Here is a 26130-nt window from a genome sequence, read left to right on the forward strand (position 1 = left end):
AGAATGGATAATGTACAAATCTATTATAAATATTTATGTATAAAAAAGAATTTTGTTTTCTTTATATGAAATGCGTATGGGAAAAAAAAATGGTGGAGGTGGATGAAGAGAGAAGGGAGTGGGGGGAGGGGAGGGGAGAAGGAGGGGGTTGTTTTAAAGAAGAAATAAAGTATAAGCCTATTTTGGATCGACGTTATAACGCAATCTTATACCCATGGCACTTAATTCAGAGTCCAAGTATTTGAGGACGAATGGGATAGCCACGGTGGTGGTATCGTTACCACCAACGAACTTATTACCTTGGCCATCTTCCCATATCTGTGAGTCATCGATGAATATCTTCTCGTCTGTTTTCTCTTCGTGTTCGAATAGAGTCTTCTTTGCATCGTCGAATTTGACGGCACAACGACGACAACAAACAGTAGACATGGACCCGATTCTTGGGACGGTTTGTTGGGTTGTGAGTATAGAACCACACTCACGGCACACCGCGGTTTGTGTATAATCAGAGCAGTTCAGCAGACGGTCCTGTAGCAAGAACGAAGTACCGTGACCAATTAAAGCGTCTCTTTCCATTTCACCGACACGGATACCACCGTGTCTCTTTCTACCCTTCACAGGTTGCATGGTTAAACTGTTCACTGGACCAGTAGATCTGACTTGGAACTTATCGTTAACCATGTGACGTAGTCTTTGGTAGTACACCACACCGATGTAGATGTCAACTCTTAGTTCTTCACCAGTGGCACCGGAATACATTGGCTCATTACCATGATAGTTGTAACCAGCCATCTTTAATTGCTCACCGAAATAGTCGGCAGGGGTATCATCTTCGCTGAAAGTCCATGGAGTAGCATCCTGAGCAATACCATGTAGAGCACCCGCTTTACCAGCTAGAGACTCTACAAACATACCAATGGTCATACGAGATGGGAAAGCGTGAGGATTAATAATAACATCTGGTTGAATACCTGTTTCACTGAAAGGCATGTCAACAGTAGGCCATTTACGAGAACAAACACCCTTTTGACCGTGTCTGGAAGAGAATTTGTCACCAATTTGTGGAGTTCTTCTGATACGGTATTTAATAGACACAGTTTGAAGTTCTTGGAATTTATTCGATTCATCACCGATTAAATTAACTTCCTCGATGTATGCTGGTTCAGATGAGTGATATGTCTTTATCTTGGTCTTACCAATGGTATCATCGAAGTAAGCGCAGATAGGGTCACCTTCTTCGACATATGTTCCAATGTATGGAAGACCATCTTCATCCAGTTTATCCAGCCACTCCTTAGGCCATTCGTCTACACCAAAACCAAAATGCTGTGTAATTGGATCACCACGGCTTCTGTTTAGAGAGAGATCTACCTTCTCTACCTTGTACATAGTACCATAACCAAAACCTCTTTCATCGGCCGATTTATTGATAATCATCGCGTCATCCATATCATAACCAGTGTAGGAAATAACTGCAACGACGGCGTTGGTACCATTAGGGAAGTTATCCATACCATAATCGTCATATAGGTTGGCTTTTACAATTGGTGTTTGACCTGTTTGCAATCTATAAAGTTTGTTATCAGAACGGTGACATAGAGCAACACCAGGAGTACCCATGGTTTGCTTACCCATTTGACATTGGTACATATTTCTTGGAGATTGGTTGAAGTCGGAGTACGGAGTGAGGTTGGCTAGAATAGATAGAATATTTGTAGGTGTGAATTCAACATGTGTATGAATATTGTTTTGAATTTCTTGTGGAGTGACAGCAATATCCATGTAAACCTGTTCAAATGGACCAACGATATCTTCCTTATCCAGAGGTAGATAACGTACTGGACGCATCATTCTTGAGTGACCACCAAAGATGTACAAACCTGGGTATTGACCTTTACTAGATGGAGGTACATAACCAATCTCTAAATCAGTAGGTAGACCAGGGGTCTGACCTTCAACCTTCCAGTATCTTAGAGTATCAGCAATGATTTTACCTTGCTCGTGAGAAGTCCAACCAATGATTTTACCATCGATTTGAACACAACATAGAGAAGGACCAGCAGCAAATGTATGAGAGGCTGGAGTAATACCCAAGGAATACAGGATTTCAGGAACCTTAGAAACATCAGATTGGGTTGTGGATATACGACATTTGTGAGCAAAATGGTTTAACAAACCACAAGGCGAACCATCTGGAGTATGGACAGGACATAGGAAACCCCAAGATTCAGGAAGTAACTTTCTAACAGTAGTTGTCTTCAGTTGAGCAAAGAAAGAACCTCTATGCACCATTCGGAAATGAGAGATGAAACGGTAAAAGTTAATCTTTTCTGCAACAACTGTGTAACCAGAAACTTGCTGTAAATCAAGACCAGATTGAGAGACCAAATTACCAGTGGAAAGAAAGTATTGCATCTTTGAACCTATATTGTCATTAACTCTCATCAACACTCTGGACATGTATTTCTTCTCCTTAAAGTTGATAGCAACACCACGGCCGATGTCTGTTCTAATTTGGGCAATAATACCTTGCATATATTCGTCTATCTTTTCTTTCAAAATCATACCGTATAGGAAACCACCAAGAAGAACTTCTTGATGTTGGGTGGCATCTGGATTGTCAGGACAACATTCACCAGCAACAAGCGAATAAAGCTTTCTGATCATGAACAGAAGCATCCTGAACTTATCCATGTTGGTACCGTTCTTACCTAAATGGACAAGAACAATACGGTCCAAAACTTCTTGACCTACCTCATAATCAGATTTGTCAGGAGATGCTTGGAAAACTAAACGGAACTTATCACCTAGGTATTGCAGAACTTGAGTACGGTTCTTTAATTGAGGGTATCTTTTCTTGAAACCACGTAATAGCAATTCTAAACGATCAGTTAAGAAAGAATTCTTAGTGTTAGCACCAATAATACCATCAAATATCTCTCTATCAGAAGTATCAATTAGAGCTTTTAAAATCATCACGACTGGAATCAAATATTCGTTTTTTCTCCAAGAAAATCTGAAAGTAACTTGACCGTCGTTCAAGTAATGCAACACATTAGTTTGGGAGGTTTGGTCAGGTCTAACAGACCTTATTTGGATACCATATTGGGTGTAAGAAGCACCTCTGTTAGCAAAAGAAGGTCTGATGATAGCCATTGGGTGATTTCTACGTTGAACAATCAACATTCTGATTAACTTTTCAATACCATTAATAATGAAATAACCACCTAATTCATCGGATTCTTCTTTGTGCTTCACTAGCTCATATGGCGAAAGTTTGTTTAAGTGACATCTGTTAGATTGCAACATAATTGGAAGACCACCACAGTCTCTAACTTCGGTGAAAATTTCTTCTCCATCATTGACAGACCACTTCAATTTTAGCAAGATTTTACCTTTGTAAGAAGTCAATCTCTGTCTGGCCTCACTTGGGAAAACTTGTCTTTCTACAGCACCAGTAACACCATCGTTAGCCATTGCCTTAGCAATAGAAACCTGTTCCACACTGATAGCCAATTTATTTCCCAAATAGGAGTCATTAACAGTCTCACCATCACCTAGAGACTTACCATCAAATATAACTTTTTCACCAATATCTTCAATAGCTTGTTGCAAAAGACCACCATCTGGGCCTTCGGTCAAAGCGTTAAACGAACCAATATGTGGCTGAACTGCCTCTTGTAGTAGTGGGTATGCAGATTTGTCCTTAGGAGGATTTATGAATCTGTTTTCCCTCTCTACAGTTCTAAAATGCGCTGTTCTAGCGCCCGTAGGAGGTTTGATAACCTTAGACATTTTTTTATGATCTGCAATAGATTAGCTGATATTATTCCTTTTTGATACTAAATTTATGAAAGTTCTAACTCAGGTAATAAATGAAAGGTTTTAATTTAATAAGAAGTATATATTGATCCCCCGATTCTTATAGAATTAAACTTTCGCTATTTCCAATTAAAACAATTAATTTAAATATAGAATAAAGCCAAACAACAGCAAGTTTGTATATTCAACTCTTCGGAACAGCTATTATATAAAACAATGACTGAAAATATTAGCACTAAGCATTTAAATTACAACTCAATTATAGTAAAAAAGATAAAAATTTTTGCGATGAGATGAGGATAAATAAAAATTTTTTCAAAATTTTTTTCAGGGAAAAAAGAAAAGTCGATTAACAACCAAAATAAAAGCGATGAGACGTGGATAGTGATATATTCTACTTTGATAATGTGTAATCAATGTGTATAAGTGACTACCACTATAAAATTGGATAGAACTATCACTGTAATCTTAACCAAAAATAGACGAACTCAACAGACTTACATACCATAGTTTTATTTTCACGATTCGCTTCATTAGTTTTGATAATCTAGAACTTTGTTCTTACACTTAAATAGATATATTTTCAGTACCAGGTTATACTATTGCAAAATGAGACCTAAGAGAAACGATTATCATGTTACATCTAAGAAGCATATTAAGAGATAAATCTTTAACTGTGAGCACGTGATTTTGATATCTCTAACATGTTAATATGCTTTTCTAAATTTTCAACACAATTAATAAGCCTTGTTGGCGCAATCGGTAGCGCGTATGACTCTTAATCATAAGGTTAGGGGTTCGAGCCCCCTACAGGGCTTATTTATTTTTTTGCCTTTTTTTATTAGGCATAAATACGTGTCCTATGACGTTAATCTGAATGTTGAAGGTATAGATTTCGTGATAAAATGGTTATCAGTATCTGCAAATAGAGCATATGATGTTCCTGCTTAAATGTTTATATTGATCAATACTGTTTTATTAAAATTGTAAAAAAAAGTATTGAAAAGAACCTGGTATCACGTGATCCACATTAAGAGAATTCGAGCTTTATAAGATTCTATATCAGAATTATATAGTTGCAAGTAATTTTCAAAAAATTAACAATTAATAAGCCTTGTTGGCGCAATCGGTAGCGCGTATGACTCTTAATCATAAGGTTAGGGGTTCGAGCCCCCTACAGGGCTTATTTTTTTTTTTTTTTGTCGCTTTTCCAGTAGCTTTTTAATTTTTTTATTTGTTAGGTCTGTTTGTTATATATGTATAGTATTATGTCTTGCAACATGTATAACTATTTTGCCAAAACATTAAAAACTTTGATATATATTAAATAAATTCGTAAAATACCTTTCTATTGTCTACTTTTTTTTTTAAATATATTTCTCCTATATGAAAGTTATTATTTATCAATATTCCAATAAAAGTCTCAACTCTACTGTGAAGAATAATGCTCTTTAATAAAAAAAAAAAATAAAGTTAAACTTATAGTTCTTGTGCGAAAAGGTAAAAGGAGTAAAAAGGAATATTAATGAAAAAATATTGTAATGTGTATATGAAGCCTATGTAGAGTGTAGTGTTTTTTTTATTTTTATTTTTATGTTCTTAAATTTATTTGTATTATAACCTCAACTTTTGGGTTGTAGGGGGGGGGGAAAGGAAAAAATAAATTAAATTAAATCAACTGAGGGGAATATGTTTAATTGTTTTTCTCTTTACTTTCTTTCTTGTTTATATCTGGAAAGACACTAGCTTATTGCTTATCTTCTTTTAGAACATCTTCTAGACCGGATAGATCAGGGTTAGACTTCAGTCTTAAACTGTCATCGTAAGTCAACTTCTTGTAAGTGAAAAATGTACCTGAACATAGAGCAACACCCATGGCAGCGAACAATGGGGCCAGTTCGATAGGAACTTTACTACCTTGGGTCTTCTTGGCAGCGTTTAGTAACAGTTGGGCTGGTCTCATTTTTTTATATTTTTATATGTGTTTTTATTAATTATTTTTAGTGGTTTTCTATCTATGTCAATGGAGAGAAAATGAGAAGATATTAAAAAAGATGAGCAATAAAAAATAAATTACAAAAAAACAAATGAATGAAAAAAACAACAACTATAAGTAAAATCTTAAATATCAAGGAATATACAAAGGGAGAGTTCCATTTTTCTTTGAACATTATATAACCATCGTTGACATCCAATGAAGAAGAAGGAACTACTAAACACCGTTAAAAAGCCCAAATGTTTAAGAAAGAACTCCTGGTAGGAATATTTCTGTTCGAGGAGAAAAAGGGATATTCAAAAACACACACACACACACACACTCTCTCTCTCACTGCGGTATGCGTTATTGAGATAGAGAGGTCTACCTTAGTCTGTTAATTTATTGTCTTAGCCCATCTCTTTGCTAACTCTTGTCCGTGCAGAAGGGTCAACTGACCTTGTTTTTCACTTACCTCCATTCTGATTGGTAGATGAGAGGGCTCTTCCTAGTCGACTGGCACTTCCCCCCCGCAGGCATTCGAACTGCTAAAATTTCCGGATTAAGCCCCTCTGATCGACTTGCCATGGCAAAACGATAGACGGCCCCGCTTTTTGTTAGGAGCGAAATATGCGGTTTAAACCATGTGATGTCCGTTATTCGGTATACAGTGAAAAGGTATCAATGGGTATGGATTAATTTGGACTAGACTATTAATTCTACCATTGTGTTTTATTACAACTGCTAAAACTGGCTGTCCAAAAAAAAAAAAGAAATACGAGGAATGCTAATATTATTATGAAAGTACTATATACAGTTATGTTTTTTTAGGAGGGTAAAAGTGAACAGTTTACATTTTTACCACATTTTTATGTAGTCGCACACTACTTCGTAGACGAGCCAGCTCACGGCGGTAGAGGGGACAACTTTGAATAAGTTTGCTGTTAAGCCCTTGTAATAACCCTTCCATCCTTCTTTCTTACCTATAGTAACCAGGGCGTCCCATACGCTATTATAGTGGAAACCTAATTCGTTTCCACCCATCGAGAGGACTTGGAACCTTCTTCTTAGGAGGTCGAAGGGATAAGTGATAGTTTGTGCTACACCACCGCTGATAGCTCCCATACCCAGCTTGTAAATGCTGTCTCGTAGTGCATGCTTATTATCCTTTCCCTCTGGTACAAATTCCTTTAACTGTTCGTATACGGCGAAGTTTAATGCCACGTAGGGAACTATACCGAGACTGGTTGGCCATACCCCTCTGTAAAGTCCAACTATACCACCTTCCTCCGCATACGTCTTTGTTAATAACTTCCATATGCCTGGTGGCTTCTCAAGATTTGTAGCACGTGACTTAGAAAGCTTAGAGAGATTTGCAGTTTGAACTGATAAACGGGTCCTAATCAGGTCCAGAGGATACGTCGCCACTACACTACACCCACCGCACACGGCACCACTAAATAACCTCTGCCAATTTGTAAGTTGTTCACCTTTCATCGTATCTACATGGAATATATGTTTCTTGCAGCCCTCGAATACTACAAACTGTACTGCACTGTATGGAAACACTCTTATGCAATTAAGCCCATTTCCTCTAAACAACCCCTTGACGTTCTCCTCTTTGTATACTTGGTGAATGGCATCAAAGAGACCTTTGTTATATGCTGTGGTCGAGCTTTGAACTTGTAATAAGATCTTCACTCTTTCAAACGGTGAAACTGCAGTCCTCGAAATGGCACCTGCTAAACCTCCAGCTATGAAAGCAACATTCCAATCCTGTTTCAAGAACAGCTTGACAGAATTCTCTTGAGCTAGAGCCGGTAAAACTTCTGACATCTCTCGAGATATATTATAATGAAAAAAAAAACTGAAATAAGTAATCTGCTTATATGTACACTGACTATTTCATGCAAAATACGATAATGATAGTGTGATATTATACACACCCTAGGGATAATATACTTATCAAATAGTAAAGTATCAATATACTATCTGATGCCAAAAACTATATTAGGCCCATAATAGTGCTAATATTGTAGGGGAATCAATATACTTTCTATCCCGATAGCTCGGACCAGTGCATATTACAACCATCTATGAAAGCTCCGTAGTCCGCAGCTGGAAAAAAAACCATACACAAAAAATAAAAATCACATAAAATAAGAAAAAAAATTAATGAGAGATAAGGGATTCGAACCCTTGCATCCGAAGATATCAGAGAATTTAAGCTTTAAGTGTTTCAACTCACCTAAATCTGACGCCTTAAACCACTCGGCCAACCTCCCATAGAAACTTGTTGAGAAATAAAGAGTTTCTAGAGGTCCTTAATGTCTTTATTCAAAACTAATAAAATATACAAGATAATTGAGAATTGGGTAGAGCTGCCTATTACTAATGACAAAAGTATCTTTTTCTTTAGTTGATTATTCTTAGGTCCAGACTATCTATGATCGTTACATAATATGACTGATCACACGATTTACGATTAATAGTCAGTGTTCAAAATATTCATTTAGTATTTTGTATTAATTATTAAGTGCAAATTACGTCTAATTCACAAATCTATTGACACAATTTCGTCACTGATACGAAATGTCATGAGCTGTTCTTTTTAATCCTGCTCACTTCTCTTTTCTCTCTCTTATATTGCACAAAGAAGTTGCTATGTAGTAGTAGCGAGCACGTTATATCGGGAGTGTGATCATAATAATTAAAAACTCCTTTTTGTTTTTCCCTTTCTTTTCTTCGTCTTTTGCACATCTCCGGTTATACTTTACCCTTTTTTTCCAGATTACAGTTGTGAATGTTATCCCTAGGTCCTATTCCTTTTTCTTTTTCTTCAAATATGCCTCTATCCTGTATAAAGTGAAGCACCGATGCTTTACCTGCCTTACAAGGAAAACGACTCTGCTACAGATTATTTTGAATGCATATGCCAACACGTTTTAAAGGGCGATAGTTCTTTAACGTTAAAAGGATATTATTCTAAAAAGCAGGATGATTTACTTTATGACGTCAAAATAATAATAAGGGGTGCCCTCCCTTGAGAGATATGTTTATTTTTTTGTATATTACTCGGAATCGACACCAATACGTCACTTTTAAAATTCAACAACCAAATAAGAAAAACGTTTGATGTTCTTGTCTCTCCCTAAACTATTGGTAACTATTAATGAAAAAGAAACCTACATTAGGTTAATATATCACTTATATTTTGTTTTGTATTGTTTTGATACTTATCATTAGCTTAAAACTCTTTTATAACTTTTCTCTTTAGAACAATGTAAAACATCCAGAAAGGCTCCAATAGTTTAGAAAACAAAAAAAAAGTTCATTAGAAAATAGATATGATCAACGAGTGATTTTCTTTAGAAACCAATTTTAGAAACATTATAGAATACTTTCAAGTTAAAACGAGGTGTATAACTTAGCAAAAAGAAAAAAATATACAAGACCAGATTTTAGGGAATATCATTTGTTGTTGTTTTTCTCGTTTTCTTGTTGGATGAGTAGTAAAATTTCAGACACCCGCCCCCTAAGGATTGACCAAATCTAAAACAAATATGTATATCAAAACGTTTATCAACTAATCTCACTGTAATTTTCAAAGAGTAATTGCCATTTTCTCTCTTAAATCTTTAATGTAAAGATACGCTCTTCCTTAAATCCGATCCATACAAAGTAACATCATAAAAAAAAAGAGGGTTTAAGTTGTATATTTCTGTAAAGTCAGTAAGACTAACCAAACTAATAAGTTCTTACTATCTAAAGAATTCACCGATGGTTGATTGGTCCACTTAACACAATTTAAACGAGAACACCATAAACGTTAAAAATAGTCACGTTTCAGGATTCGTTTCGAAAACATTGTGTTGCCACTGTACAACATCTCCAAACGCAACCAAAAAACGAATTACAACCAAAATTTTCAAAATAAACATTGCTTCGTGCATCAACAGGTGATTGAGATGTAGCAACAAGGCTGCTTCTTCGCAACGTTACCATAAGAGGTAGGAAGAGAGACAAATAAAAAATACGAAGAAAAATTTTTTATTTTTATTTTTTTAGCCTTCCCTTTGTTTCGTTCACATAATGGGGATGCATTCAAATATTGACTATTTTATCAAAACGTTATAGCTATAAGCAGTATCGTATCAATGATAAATAAAAAAAATAAAATTTTATTATAAATTTACCTGCACTTTATACTATAAATGATAATTTATATAGTAATGTAAAATTGTAAAAAAAAAAAAAAGAATAAAAAAATTCTAAAGTAAAGTAAAATTAAAAAAAAAAAAGGTTTTTGTAGTATAACACATAAGATATGGGGGAGGTATTTCCACTTTTTTTAAATGATTAATCTTGTACCTTTTTTTTTTTAATTCAACGAATATATTATTATCTTCGACCCCATAACTCTTGAAACTATTTCAGAATATGCTGATTTGATTTGAATTTTGCAACAAATAAAATAAATTAGAAAGTAAATTAAAACATTGAACAATAACCAAGGATTTTTTTTAGATGCTTAGTAAATTAATGATTAGTATGTTGTATCATTGAATGATACTAAGGCTAATGCTGATGCTTTTAGCAGGATCATAGTTACACTTAATCTCATGACATTTTATCCAACAAATAAACAAATAAAAACAAAAACAAAAAAATGAAGATTTAAGAAATTAAAAATTAAAACCTTAGTCGTTATTATTAATTGAATAAAATGTAGATAGATCCTGCTTTTTTATAACTCATTGTTAAAATTAAGAAAAAAAGAAAATCGTAGAAGGGAGTTCCAATATCGATACACATATTCACTCTCACACCTTATTGTTTGGATTTTTAGCCAAACTATTCTTTTCATGACTCTTTAGATGTCTTAACAAGTTCGATTTCACATTGAAGGCCTTACGACAATTCTTCCAAGTACATTTAAAAGGTGTATCTCCTGTATGTATTAGGATATGTGTCTTCAATGTCGAAGGTCTTGAACAAACTTTGCCGCATACTGGACATTGTTTACGCAATCTCGTCGTAGCTTTTTTTAGTTGTCTCTTCGTAAGTTTTATTTCTTGTTTCGTCATTGCCTCTGTTAATGTGTGTTGATCTAGAATAGAAGTTGGGATTCCTCCAGCCCCGAAAGCTAGTATCTGTTGTTGCTGTTGTTGCTGGTTAGCAACCGGTTGTATTTGTACAGAGAATGAGTTTCTACTAGAGGTAGGTGCTGAATAACTCTTTGGATTGATCATAATTGGTGTTTCTTGTTTTATTAACACATTTGTGTTGTCATGTTCTGCTGAGAAACAGTGTCTTGGGTCCATTGTGTTTTGTTTCACCTGAGGAGAGCTTATCGTGGACGATGGAATTAATGCAGAAATTGGTGGTAGTTTTACTAAGGGTTGTTGTTGTTGTTTCTGTTGCTGTTGTATCTGTTGTTGTTGTTGTATCTGTTGTTGTTGGACATCTAGTGGAGATGAGTTTCTCATGGGGATAGCCACAGATTGTTGTTGTTGTTGCTGTTGTTGTTGCTGTTGTTGAACATTAACATACGTGTAATGTGGCTCTTCATTACCCATCATTGATTGATAAACCGATGATCTTTGTATATAACTGACAGATGGATGTCCCATATAATACGTAGACCTTGGTGGCATCATTTGAGATTGTTGCGGAATGCTCCCCGACATGCTCACGTGACCATCCTGATGTGGGGTCTGAATTTGATTTGTAACCGCTGAAGGACTTGAAGAGTTGGATTTATTACCATGGGTGGTCATTAAATGTGGAACAAATTTACCGTTATTGTCCAAGTGATAGTATTCTTCATTCATTATGGCCATCATTTTCATCTAAAAGTTTTTAAAAAGAAATTTCTTTTTTTTTTTTGCCTTAAAAAATCACAAATAAAATATTTTTCTATTTTTTGTTTTTTTTAAGAATTTAAAGAGCTTAAGTTTCTTGGTAAAGACAGCACTTTATACTTATATTATAGTTTTTAAATTGTTTTACTAGTCTTGTGTTTTATTTAAATTTTTTTAATTATAATTAATGATATACACAAAAGTATAACAACTTTAAAAGAATTTTTTTTTTTATTATTAAAATTTTAAAACCGAATTATAAAAAGGTAAAGCATTTATATATTCTAAAATTTTAAAGAATTTTTTAATTTTTTTTTAATTATTTTAAAATTTGAGGGAAAATAAAAATTATAACATCTAATCAAATCAAATCTATACAATAGAAAACAAAGGAATGTAAATATTTATTGCTGTGAAAGGGCTAGCCACGTCCATTGCCTTCAAGTTCTAACTCCTCTTCTCATCCCTCTTCTAAACAAATCCTCGATATTTTTTTTTTTTGTATACATGACAAGAAATTGTAAGATATTTTAGTATTATTAATACTAAAAAGTTTCTTTTATCTTAGAAAGGGCTGGCGGAAGAAAGGTTTAGTTAGATAGACAAAGAGAGAGAGAGAGGTATTGAAATCAGTGCGTAATTAATTCCTTTTCTTTATTTGTGAAGTAAATAAAAATCAAAAAGACAATAAAAAAAGAGGAAAAAGAAAAAAAAAAGAATATCAAAAAGAGGGCCATGATATTAGGAAAAAAAAATTAAAATAAAAAAAAAGAAATATACTAGTAATGTAATAATTAAAAAAAGGATATGTAAAATAATAATGCAAAGGCTCCTGCATCCTTTTTTAACATTTCCTAAATAGATCAACACTAGTGAACAACGGCGTAAGAGTAAGTGTTAAAATCGGAACTTCCTAAAGTATGTTACTGTATGTGTACGAGAACTTCTATAATGAAATGGCAAAAAAAAAACAAAATATAATAATGAACAAGCGACGAAGAAAACTTGGAGCAAATGCTGAGTGTTATGCATAGAATAATGTGCAAGACAAATAATAATAAGTTAATCATTGAGGGATGGAGGAACATGATGGGAATAGAAGGTTTCTGGTTTTAATTTGGCCTTACTACATCTTGTGTCTCTACCGAAGGAGGGGGAAGAAGTACGGGAAACGCCACTCTTGGGACTAAAAAGAATGAGTTGTTTTTTCCTTAGTTTGGGCTTTATTTTGTAGACTTAATTTTTTTTTTTTTACACAGAAATCCCCAAAGGAAGATAAACAATTATCGCTAATAAGGAATAAATTTTTTTAGTATGTTACGTGGTATGATGTCCTAATTCTTTAGGTATATTGGCTTTCTTCTACATTTTCTTCTAGATTGACAATCCACACACAAAAGGAAAAAGTAATATATAGAATGGATAGCAAAAAAAAACAACAAACAATAACAAAATTGCCTGCAACGAGGGTGTGAGAGTTTTGAGTGAGCATTTGTGGCCATAAAAAATCTCTTCTTTACTTCCTTACTCTAAAAACAAACTCTCCACAGTCCGTTCCATAGTAATGCAATATGAATATTTTCTTCCTTCATCTGTGTTTCTTTGTGCTGCATTGTAATGCCCTTTTTTAATCCATACGGTCTCCATGTTGTTTTACACTTTTCTCCCTTAGTCCCCTTTGTTATTATTCGCCATTTTATTTATTTTTTTTTATCTTTCTAAGATTTTGTTGTCGTAGGGCAAAAGGGTTTTCGAGGCTGTCATAGTGCGACTAGATTGGCGATGCATCATCATCAAGTCGTACTTCACAGTAATTTCCCCGTATCCATCACGTCCCTTTTTTATCCCTCTATTCTTTTCTTTTTAGTTGTTTTCTTTCGTTTTAGGGCCCTTCCAGGTCCTTCCCATTCTTCACTGTGCATATTTTTTTTTTTGGAAAACTATAAAATAGAAAAGTTGCCTTGTTTTCTTCACAGACTATCCCCTACAAAAAAACTTTATGGCTACATTTGCGGGATAACAGAATTTCCCCTGTAGCTCCACAATGGCGATACGAGTACGACAACAACAAAAAAAGTTGGGCCCTTAAAAAATAAAATTTCCTAAGAAATGAAGAAAAGGATGTGCGTTTTTTTTTTTGTTCCTCTAAGGGATTTGTGCTAGTTGATCTTACCGCGTCATATCTACGACTTTACCTGTCAACTGTTACAAGCGGAAGCAGAAGGGGGGGGGAAGGAGAGAAAAAATAAATACAATTGCATGGCGATGACTCTGTTTTGGTGTTCTTGCTGGTTGGTAGACAACAACGAAGAAGCAAATTTTCCTTTTTTCCTTCTTTACCATTATTTGTACGGCGGTTTGTTCAAGGAAGTTTGTTGACGCCAATCGTCGTCTCTATATCCTATCTATGATACGTAGTTATATGGACCCTAATAAAAAAAAGAAAAAAAGACAGGAGAGGGATATCCCTCTCGTATCAAATTTCGCAGAGAGTGTTGTAGGAGTTATAAAGAGAAATGCAAATGGTAGGGCCGGTGAGTGCTACCAGAGGTTCTACGTAACAGAGAAAAGAGACCAACCTGTAAAGAAGAAAGAAATTAAAAAGCAATCTAAAAATAAATATTTTATAGAAAAAAGGGAGGGAACAAAAAATAAAAACGCTACTATATCCCCCCCCCTCTTCATTCTATTTATTAACCGGTGCAAAAAACAACGTGGAAACGGAATAATTAAAGCTTCTTTTTAATCAAATCTCATACTCAACCTGTACCGCATTTGTCTGGGGGTTATTAGATTTTTTTTTCTGGGATAGAAGAAAAATTCCACTCTTGGCTCTCCTCAATTCGGATAGAAGGACTCGAAGGAGACTATGGGGTGTGTGTCTGTAATCGGTATTCATTCCCCCCATTAAAAGGAGTAGGAGTTACATTGGTCTGTATGTTAGAGAAGGGTGCAGTCAAAGTGCGGATAACCCATTTTTGGTATGACAGGCGTAGGGAAAACTATGTTGAACAGCTAGAAAAAGGGAATGTGCTTTTAGAAAATCTAGTTTAAAGAATTTTGCTGATAATTGTGATTTTCTTTTTTCTTCTTCTTCTTTTAAACTTTAGGTACTGTAACAAAAACGTCAACCTTACGGTGTTTTACTTAGAGTAGGCCAGATGAGGAGGATGTGACGTCTATTTCACTTATCTGCCCTACTGCACCCCGATCTGTGGTATTTTACTGTCAGTGAACCAGAACTAATTTATTCCGGTCCATGCGGATTAAGGACCCTGAAGTTTCTTTGGTACAGAGATTTGATTTGTAAACAGCGGGACGAACGTATTTCGGATATCTCGGGTTGATCACCTCAATTTAACAAAAACTAATAATAACAACAATTTCATATCAAGAACCACCCGTGAAACTACTTTAATGACGTATTGACTCATTTTAATAAAAAATATTAAATTAAGATAAGTAAAGAAAGGTGCAGTATAAAAAATTTGCGAAAAATAAAAAATAAGAACAAATATGCGAAAATACATAGAAATGAAATTAAAAAAAAAAAGAAAGATATCCCGCTTGATTATCCATAATCCGCCCCCTTCTTGTTGGAGTATGTGGATTTACTCTAGCGCAAATTATTACGAGAAGAACCTTTATTTACCAGTATACAATTTTTGTTTTTTTAACTTTTTTTTATTTCGTCCCGACCCCCGGCATTACAACAACAACCGTGCCGATACTGTGAACTATATAGTCGAATACATAAATGCCAATAACCACATAGATAAATTATAATGCATATTGTCAAAAAAAAATATTAATGTTTCTTTATCATATAGAAATTGGATAAAAAAAAAACTAAATGAAGAAGTCTGAAATATTTAAAAATAGATTTTTGTGTGTCACACGCTTAAATCATGTATGACAAGGCATCGAAATATGGTAAATTCAACTATCAAAAAAAAAAAAGAAATTTATGAATAACGATCATCACTATGTAGGAGGTTAAGACTAAGAAATTCAGATTTGGAGAATTGACCCAAACATAGAAAAAGGGAAAGAATCATTAAAAGCGTAGAATTGTTAATATAGAAAATCAATATCTAGAATACTACGTAGACCCATCTGTTCAACAAATTTTGTATTAAAATTATATATGATGAACAAACTCAACGTGACATCTAATTTTTTATTTTTTCCGGAAGTCCGGCCGAAGCCGATAGAGAATGCCGCATAAACGCTATATTCTCGAATATCACAAAAAGTTCCTTTTTCTCAATGGTTGTTAGGGGTAACATTCCTTTTGTCCATACTTTTCTTAGCTGATTAACGGATCCGTTATGTTCAGCTTTCTGCTCACACTTACACATGCACCGAAATAGGAACGTACACTCTTATCTGCCGAGTATCTGTATGTAGCACAGTTAGCATTAAAGTCATACGTACTCCACCTTAACACCCCCACCATCACTAGCATGTAGCCATGAGGATTTTCCTTTTTTTTTAGATTTTTTTGGTGATTTTAACAGTTAGGCATTGTCATCCATAGTGTTTCTCTTGAAACAAACTAAAAACAGAAACAAAGCCAAAATAAAATACTTGAATAAATCTCAAGTCAACGAATATTCTTAGGAAAAAAAAATCCCTCATTCCATGCACAAGAAAGAAAAAGAAAAAAATACTAGAAAAAAATAGTAAAATATACTAATCTCATGAATACATCTTAACTTTTCCTCGTGGTGTCCCCGAACCTTAAGTTTTTAATAATGTTATCCCGTCCATCCACGTTCACATGAACAATTACCCTCAATTGCTTGCGTTCAATTAGTAGATATAAATTGCAAAGAAGAAAAAAAAATCCACGCTGATTGTCATCCGTGGCAGATAATTTTAGGACTAAAATCTAGAATTCCTCACTCCTCAGATATTCTCATAGTTCTATTAATAGCGTTCCTTAGGACAATGACAGTGTTGCCTAGGAAAATCATGATGTTGTCCCGGTAACCGAGAAGCCACTAAACATGTGCAGGAGGTTTCTCTACTAGCATTATTTATTGCCTTTCTTTTCTTTCCACCGCTCTCCACTTCGGTTTTGTATAAGTAATGGTACGATGAAAAATTTCTTGCCTTTCTTATTTCCTATCGTTTTCTCCGCTTCTACTAGTTTTTCTATAGAGATTTTTCTTTATGAGATTCGTTTCATCTTTTCCACCCCTCTTCTACGCATGGCATCATTTGGAGAAGGAAAAAAGAAAAATGAAAAGGAAACTGCATTCCCTACAGCTATTTAGTCGTCTTCCAAAGAATTTATGTGTCAAACACAACTCCAGTCGTTTCTTTTTGTTTCTGTCTAATCGGATTTCTAATTCAGAGCAATGCCGAGGAAATAAATTGGGCTTTTTTCTCCTTATGTACAGTTTTTGCCTTGGCAGTTACCTAAAGAAAGTTACTTACAAAATCAAGTAGGTCTTCTAAAGAGTCATTAAGAGTATACGTTTAGAAAAAACAACATGTACATACGTCAATACCAAAAGATAATATAAAATCCTAACATTATCAAAAAAAGGAATTGCAATAAATTAGAAAAATAAAACCCTCAGTGGAAAAGAAAGTTTAATTAACCCTCTTGAAAAAACTAATCATAATATTGCCCAAGAAATATCGTCTTTATGTCTTTTATCATCGATATGACCTTGATCGGAAGGACTAGGAATAGGATAAGTTTCTTCATCAGGTTGATAGAGAAGAAATGTGGATAAAAAAAAAAAAGAATAAAAAAATTCCATATCTTGCTCTATCGAAAGCAATATTTGCCCCATTGTATTCTATTAATTTAGAAAAAAAGAGCAACTACTAAAGAAATGCTGTCACTTTTGATATCTTATCAATAAAAACAAACAAACAAGCAATTTAATATTTGAGTTTCAATGCACTAGAAGAAATAAGAATCTCATTTACTTGAGTTGCTTTCAACGCCGATAACTGTGATTATTACAAAATTTCCTGTTTAGGTCAAAATTATTATTAACTTGACGAATTCTAATCATATAAATCATTCATTCAATACTTATTCACTATTAGTAAAAGAAAAATATACAACACCCAAATTCCTGTATGGAGAATATCAAGAAGTGAGTTGATAATAATCAATTCTAAAACGGTAAAATGGTCGATGTTATTAGCCTTAATACAACGGCACTTAATTGCCCCTATTCCTTAAAAAGGAGAAAGAGAATGGTAATGGGTTAAAAGTATTGAAACACTCCTTATAGTCTTTAACAATTGAAAAAAAAAAAAAATATTACTAAAAAAAGAAGTTAATAGACACACTCTACCATGCAAGATATATCCTGCGCTATGTATTTTACAAAAAAAAAAATGAAATGATTATAAAATATAGGAAAGAAGGAGGTACAAAAGAAAAAAAAAGGAACAAAAAAATATGCAAAAATTTAAGATTGATGAATCCCAAGAATTAGTTTATGAATTATAATTGATAAGAAATATTCAAAAAAAAAAGAGGCTAGCTAATACTCTCAACGTTGCGAAAATAATATAAACATGTCAATTGTATCGAGAATTTAAATCTTTGATAATACATTTTGATAAAGCAAATACACTTAAATAACAAAACGGTGATGAAATTAATGTAAAGTTTTTTATTTTTTTTTTCACCGCTAGTATTTTAATGAAAACTCTCTCAATACGACATAGAAATGAACAAAATAATAATGATATGCGAGTACTTCCTCATGGTTGATTTTCCGATGGATAAATAAAGACTGTAATAAATTTAATTTGGCATAATAGCATTGAACTCATAAGGGATTATGGTTATTATTACTAAATTCTCTATTCTTCCTTTCTGATTAAAAAAAAAAGGCTATTCTTTTGTAAAATTTTCTTTTTCCCTGTATTCTACGGCTTTCTTTTACCTTATGTTACTATGATACATTAATTACTAAAATATAAAAACATCAACTCTAGGAAATAAAACTAAGAGTATGTTTCGATCAAAGTATCACGCAGGTTACCAGATATAGAGTCTGGTTGAGCATCTTGTAGTCTGAAAATACTTTCGATAACACTCAATTCTGGGGCGGTAGTATCTAGACCGGTAACAGCCAAATAGTCATTTACAACCATACCTGCACCAACGACTGCGCTACCACGGTTTACAGTACCAGCAACCAATGGGACTTGTAGAAGAGATGACAGTTCTTCCTGATCTTGGATACTAGTCTGTGGATGCACCAAACCACCTTGATTACTCAAAGAACAGTATGAACCGACTAATATATTACCGGAGATAGTTTGTCTGAACACTTCAACACCTAGAACATCAGCAATAAGTTCCTCGGTCTCACGGTCAATGTCAGGGTGTACCAAAGCGACGTAATCGTTACAGCAGATAACATTACCTAGAGCAGAAAGTCTCTCTTCAACTCTTTGGATCTTAACAGAATCAGGCAAACTGTTTCTCAAGTGCTGTAGTTCTTGATCAGTGGTTTGGGTAGGAACCAAAAGACCACGACGGTTACCAGCAGTCATACGTCCGATAATACGAGTACCAGCAATAGTAGTGTGTGCAATAGGAATAGAATCACCCAACTCAGCTTCAAAAGCAGAGTAAAAGTTTTCAGAACCACCAACAGCTACTAAACAGTAGGTGTTGGTTAACTTGGAGAATACACCGATTTCATTAGAATTTTCAAATTGAGTTCTGGATGCCATTATGATATAAAATTACTTTCTTCTTTTTTTTTGTCTAAATTGATTTTTTCGTTTAAATTTAAAGAACGTTCTTATCTTTTACTGATTTCTTTTAGTCCTTTAGTATAACAGAAAGGTTTTCCTGATTATTATTCGCAAAAAGGTTATGAGATTAAAATAGCCTCCCAAATAGTACTGCTATTAATTACTATCCATCGCAAATCAAACAAGAAATGCTCATCGCAAATTTTTTTTTAAGTTTTGCAAAAAATTTTTTTTAAGCCCAAATCATTTACCCGGAGACACTTTCCACGAAATCAAATGCTGACTTTTCAAGGTAGATGGCGATATTTAAGCGCTTAACAAGACACATATATAAACTAATATCTTATATTAAAATTCTATCTTATATATATTTTATATTGTATCATTGTCTTTTATCTTGTTCTGATTCTCTTTTTTCAGATTTTAGATATTTTCTAAAATAGCAAACAAAACAACCAGAGAACTGCAACATCGTAAGTAAGTTTTATTTTGTATTTAAATAAGGATTTAACTGTGATTTATTTTATTTTTATTTGTCATTAGAGGTTGGAATTTTTTTATTAGAGTTCTTCCTTTTTTTTCTTTCTTCCATCTATTTGCATGAGACACTGGAGATGCTCAATAGACAGATTCTTCTTGTGTTAGATCTGTCGTTAGCATCTTGGATGTGGCATAGCATACCAATTGGACCACGGTCACATTCAGCACAAGCCAAGTATCTCTGACAGAAGATCAATTCCCATTCATGACCATCCCACTTGAACTTGAACTCAGGGTTCTCCTTGTCCTCTTCGACTTCGCATAATTCACGGGACACAGCGATGTTTTCAAAATCGAAGAACTCTGGCACGATCAAGAACTCGTACTCTTCCTTTGGGTTAGCCTCAGCTTCACTACGAGACTCCATGAACTTGTACTTCTCCATGATACGAGCTGGCAAGTAGATCAACCTGTCGGTGGTAGTTGAGCCCACTGCTGGAACATTGATTAAAGGGCTGAAACACTCGTCAAAAGTACAATTGGCACGTCTAACCTTGGAAGCCATCCTTTCTTTAAAATTAGTATTACTGTTTTAACTGATTATTATAGTATTACTGCTAATATCAGTATGGAATTACAGATTATATCCAACAATTGAAAAAAATTTTTTTTTTTTTTTTCAACTTCAATGAGAGAGCGAGTTCCATTGAAAAAAAAAGCACAGTGCTAAAAGAAAAAATATTATAAGCTTCGTTGGCCCATCGCGTTCGAGTAAATTATTGATACACCCAAATTTGACGTGGTATTTATCAAAGAAAGTTGGCTAAAATAAGTCTTTCTTTAAGTCAGCAATATATAATACTGAGTAAAGTGTGGTTGCAAAATATAGTTGTTAGGGTGGGGCAGAATAGATGACGGAGAATCAGAAAGGTATACTATCATTCTTCCAGAATGTTCCCAAGAATAAGAAGGTCATTTCTGAAGTGATTGATTTAGAGGAGAAGGAAGAGATAATAACCGAAGATAGAAATGCTGAAAGCAATTCTAAACAAGAGAAAAATAAGGATGATAACTCTGCAGATGGGGATAATAAAGATGGTTTGAAGAAATCAAAGAGGATACGGGAGTCTGAAGAGAAAAAGGAGGAAGAGAAGAAGAAGAAGGAAGAGTTACGACTTTTGGAGAAAGTGCAACGAGAGAAGAAGAAAGAAGAAGAAAGATTGAAACGTGAAGAAGAAAGACGAAAGAAAGAACAACAACGTGAAGAAGAAAGACGAAAGAAGGAGCAACAACGTGAAGAAGAGAAGCGCAAGAAGGATCAACAACGCGAAGAAGAGAAGAAGAGGAAAGAACAGCAACGTGAAGAAGAGAAGAAGAAGAGAGAGCAATTGAGAATACAGAAGGAGGAAGAAAAGCGTCAAAGAGAGGAAGAAAGACGACAAAAAGAAGAAGAGAAGCGTAAATTAGAGGAAGAGAAACGTAAATTAGAAGAGGAGAAGAAGCAGAAGGAAGAGGCTAAAGAGAGGGCTCAATCGAGAATAGGTAACTTTTTCCGCAAAGTTACAGATGAATCATCAAAGCCTGAGGTAGTTAAGAGTGACTACGAAAAGTTTTTCCTTCCCTTCTACGCCAGAGATAGCGTCAAGCTCAATGACAGTTGGAAGATGACTGGGAAGGAACTTCAAGATAGTAAAGAAATGATTGACTCTCTAATGAGAAGCCATCATGCTGACTCAGAACTGGAACCTGTCAATTGGTTAGCTGAGAGGAGAATAAATAAAAGGGGATATCCAGTTAGACTAACTGCAATTTCGCTGCTGCAACAAATGACAGCAAAAGAGAAGAGTGATGAGGAGCTTCAAAAGCTTTTGTCACTGGTTCCACAGAAATACATCAAATTCTACGAAAATGTGAGGCCACCTTATGTGGGTACTTATTCAAAAGAGTTTCAACTTCCTGTGGACAATCCCTTCTCTATCGAAGTCACGGGGTTTAATTACGACTATGATTCAGATTTGGAATGGGTAAACGAGGAGGAAGAAGACGGCGAAGAGGTCGACAACCTGGAAAGCGGTGATGAAGATGAAGAGGAAGAAGAGGATATGGCGAGCGAGGGTGAGTTCGATGGGTTCTTGGATACTGAGGATGGTGATATAAATTCCAAGAACAACTCTAAGAAGAAATTCGTAGGCCCACTGATACCGATAGTACAATTGAGAATCGATGTAGAAAAGTTCGATGCGGAGGATAAACAGTACTTCAAGAAAGTTTCAGCGGTATCCCTCTCCGAACAACACCAGTTCCCGATCGACCCAAATTATATATCACCTTCTGCATCGCCGAAAAAGTCATCTTTAGCCTCTAATGATAATAAGAGAACACTTGGTGATCAAGATTTATCCGAAGTATCAACTCCTTCTGGCTCACCGGATAAAAAAGCCAAAACACTGATAACAGAGGCCACCGATTTATTAAAACTGTTCAAAGAGGTCCAAGGTAGCACATTCTCGCTAGCCACAATTACAGAAATTGTACAGAAAAACTTACCACAATACAATAAACAAACAGTCAAAAACACAGTAAAAGAATATGCTATACGGCTGACTGGAAAAACGAACGACGATCGGAAATGGATTATAAAGGATAAAGACAATTGGGACAACCTACAAAAAAAGATAGACAATGAAATACAAACCTCGTCATAACGAAAACACATCATAAACTGCATTAACAAAACAAAGAAAAATATATCTGTTAAAACAAATATATCACTACATTTTTATTTATAATACACTTATTACTTTATTCCACTTTACATATATCAAAATGTCTGCCCATTATATCAGGAATATAAGTGCTGATATTTCATGAAAAAAGAGTAGAGCAAAACATAAATCAACATTAATTAAATAATATAATATACAACTTAAAATAGCTCTTCACAGTAGTCTAAAAATAAGGTTTCTAGATTACCTCTGAACTTGATATGCTTTATTATACTAATACTAATTAGATTTCCTAAATAGGAAATCTTAATTTATTTCTTTGCCCGGGCTGACAGAATTGAAATTTTTTTTTTCATCGAAATCTATCAGCCATTGATTACTACAACATCCAATAATGAAAACTCAAGTTATACCAATTAGATCTAGTCTAGGCAATCCCTATATCAATAATCGATTACTCTGGGATATAAGATCTGTATAGTTGGTTTTCTCTTACTATTAATCAGAAAAAAGAAAGTTGAATAGTTTAGAAAAAGTAAGAAGACGAAAGAGATAAACAAGCATATAACCACAAACCATATATCGAATTCAACATAGTAATACCGATAATAAAATGTCTAACCAACCAAGTTCTCCAGTCTTGGGTCCTCAAGGTGATGGGAGTTCTTCTCCAGGTCATAACCAACCTTCAAGTATGGGACCTAATGGTGATCCCTCAAGTCCAGCTCTTTTCTTCAACTCTTCCTCATCTCAACCTCCTCAGGGGAATGGGACACAACAGATAGGTCAATCTTCACCAATTCGTTTCCCATCATCTTCTAGAGGACAGAATTCTGACTACAGCTCCCAGGGAAGGTCAGCTAGATCCCATTTGGCTGCTGGTACACCAAGTGGCGCAGGGCGTTTCTCTGATATCAGAAGTGATAGACTCAACTTAGACAGTTCCTCCTCCACATTAGGCCGTTACTCCTCGCAGAGGACGAATTTGAGACGTAACGATATCCATGCTTCGGATTTATCATCTCCACGTAGAATTATTGATTTCGATTCAAGGTCTGGAATGCAGCCTACATCTTCATCTTCCTCATCTCTGCCTTCTGAGGCTACAGAGCCTCTCAGGATCATCTGGGGTACGAATGTTAGTATTCAGGAATGTGCTAACAACTTTAGGAATTTCTTAATGTCATTCAAATATAAATACAGAAAGACGCTAGACGAAAGGACGGAATTAATAGATGATACAACTGATGAAGAATTATATTATATCAAGCAGTTAAATGAAATGAGAGAGCTTGGTACATCGAATTTAAATCTAGATGCTAGGAATTTACTAGCTTTCAAACAAACCGAAGAACTATATCACCAACTGCTAAACTACCCTCAAGAAGTAATTTCGATTATGGATCAAACTATTAAGGACTGTATGGTCTCATTGGTGGTAGATAATCAACTCGAAAACCAATTAGATGAAATTGAGTCAAAGTTCTATAAGGTCAGACCATATAATGTTGAGACACAGAAAGGTATGAGAGAACTAAATCCAAATGATATAGACAAATTGATCAGCTTGAAAGGTTTAGTATTAAGAGCTACACCGGTTATTCCTGATATGAAAGTTGCGTTTTTCAAATGTAATGTATGTGACCATACGATGGCTGTGGAAATAGACAGAGGTGTTATACAAGAACCCGCAAGATGCGAACGTGTCGATTGTAACGAAGCCAATTCTATGTCCCTAATCCACAACAGATGTTCTTTTGCGGATAAGCAAGTTATTAAGCTTCAGGAGACTCCTGATCTTGTCCCTGATGGACAAACACCTCATTCTGTTTCCCTTTGTGTATATGACGAGCTGGTTGACTCATGTAGAGCTGGTGATAGAATAGAAATCACTGGTACATTCAGATCTATCCCTATTAAAGCTAACTCAAGGCAACGTGTACTCAAATCGTTATATAAGACTTACGTTGATGTTGTCCATGTCAAAAAAGTATCCAATATGAGAATTGGTATTGATACTTCTACAATTGAACAAGAGTTAATGCAAAATAAAATTGATAACAGTGATGTTGAAGAGGTGAGACCTATTTCTGATGCAGAGATTGCAAAGATTCATGAAGTTGCCAAGAGAACAGATCTTTATGATCTTTTAGCTAGATCAATTGCACCAAGTATCTTTGAGTTGGATGATGTTAAGAAGGGTATCCTTCTCCAGTTATTCGGTGGTACAAATAAAACATTTAAGAAAGGTGGAAGATACAGAGGTGATATCAACATTCTATTATGTGGTGATCCCTCTACCTCAAAATCACAAATTCTTCAATATGTCCACAAAATTGCTCCCAGAGGTGTATATACCTCTGGTAAAGGTTCATCTGCAGTTGGTTTGACCGCTTACGTCACAAGAGACGTAGACACGAAACAATTAGTCCTTGAAAGTGGTGCACTAGTCCTTTCAGATGGTGGTATCTGTTGTATTGATGAATTTGACAAGATGAGTGACTCAACAAGGTCAGTTCTCCACGAAGTTATGGAACAACAGACCATATCTGTTGCAAAAGCAGGTATTATTACTACCTTGAATGCAAGAAGTTCGATTTTAGCGAGTGCAAATCCAATAGGCTCCCGCTATAATCCTAATCTACCTGTCACAGAGAATATTGATTTACCTCCACCTCTATTATCCAGATTTGATCTGGTATATTTAATTTTAGATAAAGTTGACGAAAGTACGGATAGAGAACTAGCTCAGCATTTAACAAGTCTGTATTTGGAGGATAAACCAGCACATGTCGCTAATGATGATGTCTTACCAATCGAGTTTTTGACAATGTACATAAATTATGTGAAACAAAATATCCACCCACTAGTAACAGAACAAGCAAAGAATGAATTAGTGAGGGCATATGTTGCTATGAGAAAAATGGGTGATGACTCAAGATCAGACGAAAAGAGAATCACGGCTACCACTAGACAACTAGAAAGTATGATCCGTCTGTCAGAGGCTCACGCCAAAATGAGACTTTCACAAACTGTTGATCTAGAAGATGTCCAGGAGGCTGTCCGTTTGACTAAATCCGCAATTAAGGATTATGCAACTGATCCGAAAACCGGTAAAATCGATATGAACCTTGTGCAAACTGGTAAGTCTGTTATACAACGTAAATTACAAGAAGATCTGGCCAGAGAAATGCTTAGAATTCTGAAGGAATACCCAGCTGATTCGATGAGCTTCAATGAACTAATTAAACAAATTAACGAGCAGGCTCAGGATAGAGTGGAACCAAGTCAGGTATCCGATACTTTAGCAAGATTACAACAAGAAGATAAAGTCATCGTACTAGGTGAAGGTGTGAGAAGATCTGTTCGTCTAAATATTAGGGTCTAGAAGCAGCCCATTATGTGATAATTCTGCATTACCCTCTGTTATCGCTGTCTTAGCTAAAAGGCAACCAAATTATGGCCTTGATGCACCATTTTTTAATGTTTCTAAATTATAAATAGAAATTATACT

The 26130-nt window shown here is 34.8% G+C and overlaps 8 protein-coding genes across 8 annotated transcripts; 2 read left to right on the forward strand and 6 right to left on the reverse strand.

The window, feature by feature from the left end:
- Window positions 1-177: 177 nt before the first annotated feature.
- RPA135 (DNA-directed RNA polymerase I core subunit RPA135) lies at window positions 178-3795 on the reverse strand (the record flags this gene model as incomplete). The annotated part of the gene is made up of 1 exon (XM_071055113.1): window positions 178-3795. One exon carries the CDS (start codon window positions 3793-3795, stop codon window positions 178-180), a length of 3618 nt encoding a protein of 1205 aa, XP_070909806.1.
- A 1774-nt stretch (window positions 3796-5569) lies between these two features.
- MRA1 (Mra1p) lies at window positions 5570-5785 on the reverse strand (the record flags this gene model as incomplete). Its single annotated transcript, XM_071055114.1, has 1 exon — window positions 5570-5785. The coding sequence occupies one exon, from the start codon at window positions 5783-5785 to the stop codon at window positions 5570-5572; it is 216 nt and encodes a 71-aa protein (XP_070909807.1).
- An 870-nt stretch (window positions 5786-6655) lies between these two features.
- On the reverse strand, window positions 6656-7633 carry MRX21 (Mrx21p; the record flags this gene model as incomplete). The annotated part of the gene is made up of 1 exon (XM_071055115.1): window positions 6656-7633. The coding sequence occupies one exon, from the start codon at window positions 7631-7633 to the stop codon at window positions 6656-6658; it is 978 nt and encodes a 325-aa protein (XP_070909808.1).
- Window positions 7634-10620: 2987 nt separating this feature from the next.
- Window positions 10621-11649, reverse strand: RNJ42_04952 (C2H2-type zinc finger protein; the record flags this gene model as incomplete). Its single annotated transcript, XM_071055116.1, has 1 exon — window positions 10621-11649. The coding sequence occupies one exon, from the start codon at window positions 11647-11649 to the stop codon at window positions 10621-10623; it is 1029 nt and encodes a 342-aa protein (XP_070909809.1).
- A 6999-nt stretch (window positions 11650-18648) lies between these two features.
- On the reverse strand, window positions 18649-19386 carry TIF6 (translation initiation factor 6; the record flags this gene model as incomplete). The annotated part of the gene is made up of 1 exon (XM_071055117.1): window positions 18649-19386. The coding sequence occupies one exon, from the start codon at window positions 19384-19386 to the stop codon at window positions 18649-18651; it is 738 nt and encodes a 245-aa protein (XP_070909810.1).
- A 616-nt stretch (window positions 19387-20002) lies between these two features.
- On the reverse strand, window positions 20003-20455 carry DSS4 (guanine nucleotide exchange factor DSS4; the record flags this gene model as incomplete). Its single annotated transcript, XM_071055118.1, has 1 exon — window positions 20003-20455. The coding sequence occupies one exon, from the start codon at window positions 20453-20455 to the stop codon at window positions 20003-20005; it is 453 nt and encodes a 150-aa protein (XP_070909811.1).
- Window positions 20456-20801: 346 nt separating this feature from the next.
- On the forward strand, window positions 20802-22595 carry RLF2 (Rlf2p; the record flags this gene model as incomplete). The annotated part of the gene is made up of 1 exon (XM_071055119.1): window positions 20802-22595. The coding sequence occupies one exon, from the start codon at window positions 20802-20804 to the stop codon at window positions 22593-22595; it is 1794 nt and encodes a 597-aa protein (XP_070909812.1).
- Window positions 22596-23229: 634 nt separating this feature from the next.
- Window positions 23230-26004, forward strand: MCM4 (MCM DNA helicase complex subunit MCM4; the record flags this gene model as incomplete). Its single annotated transcript, XM_071055120.1, has 1 exon — window positions 23230-26004. One exon carries the CDS (start codon window positions 23230-23232, stop codon window positions 26002-26004), a length of 2775 nt encoding a protein of 924 aa, XP_070909813.1.
- Between the last annotated feature and the right edge of the window lie 126 nt (window positions 26005-26130).

This window comes from Nakaseomyces bracarensis, assembly GCF_045282275.1.
Source record: "Nakaseomyces bracarensis strain CBM3 chromosome Unknown Scaff13_0, whole genome shotgun sequence".
Lineage (NCBI taxonomy): Eukaryota > Fungi > Ascomycota > Saccharomycetes > Saccharomycetales > Saccharomycetaceae > Nakaseomyces > Nakaseomyces bracarensis.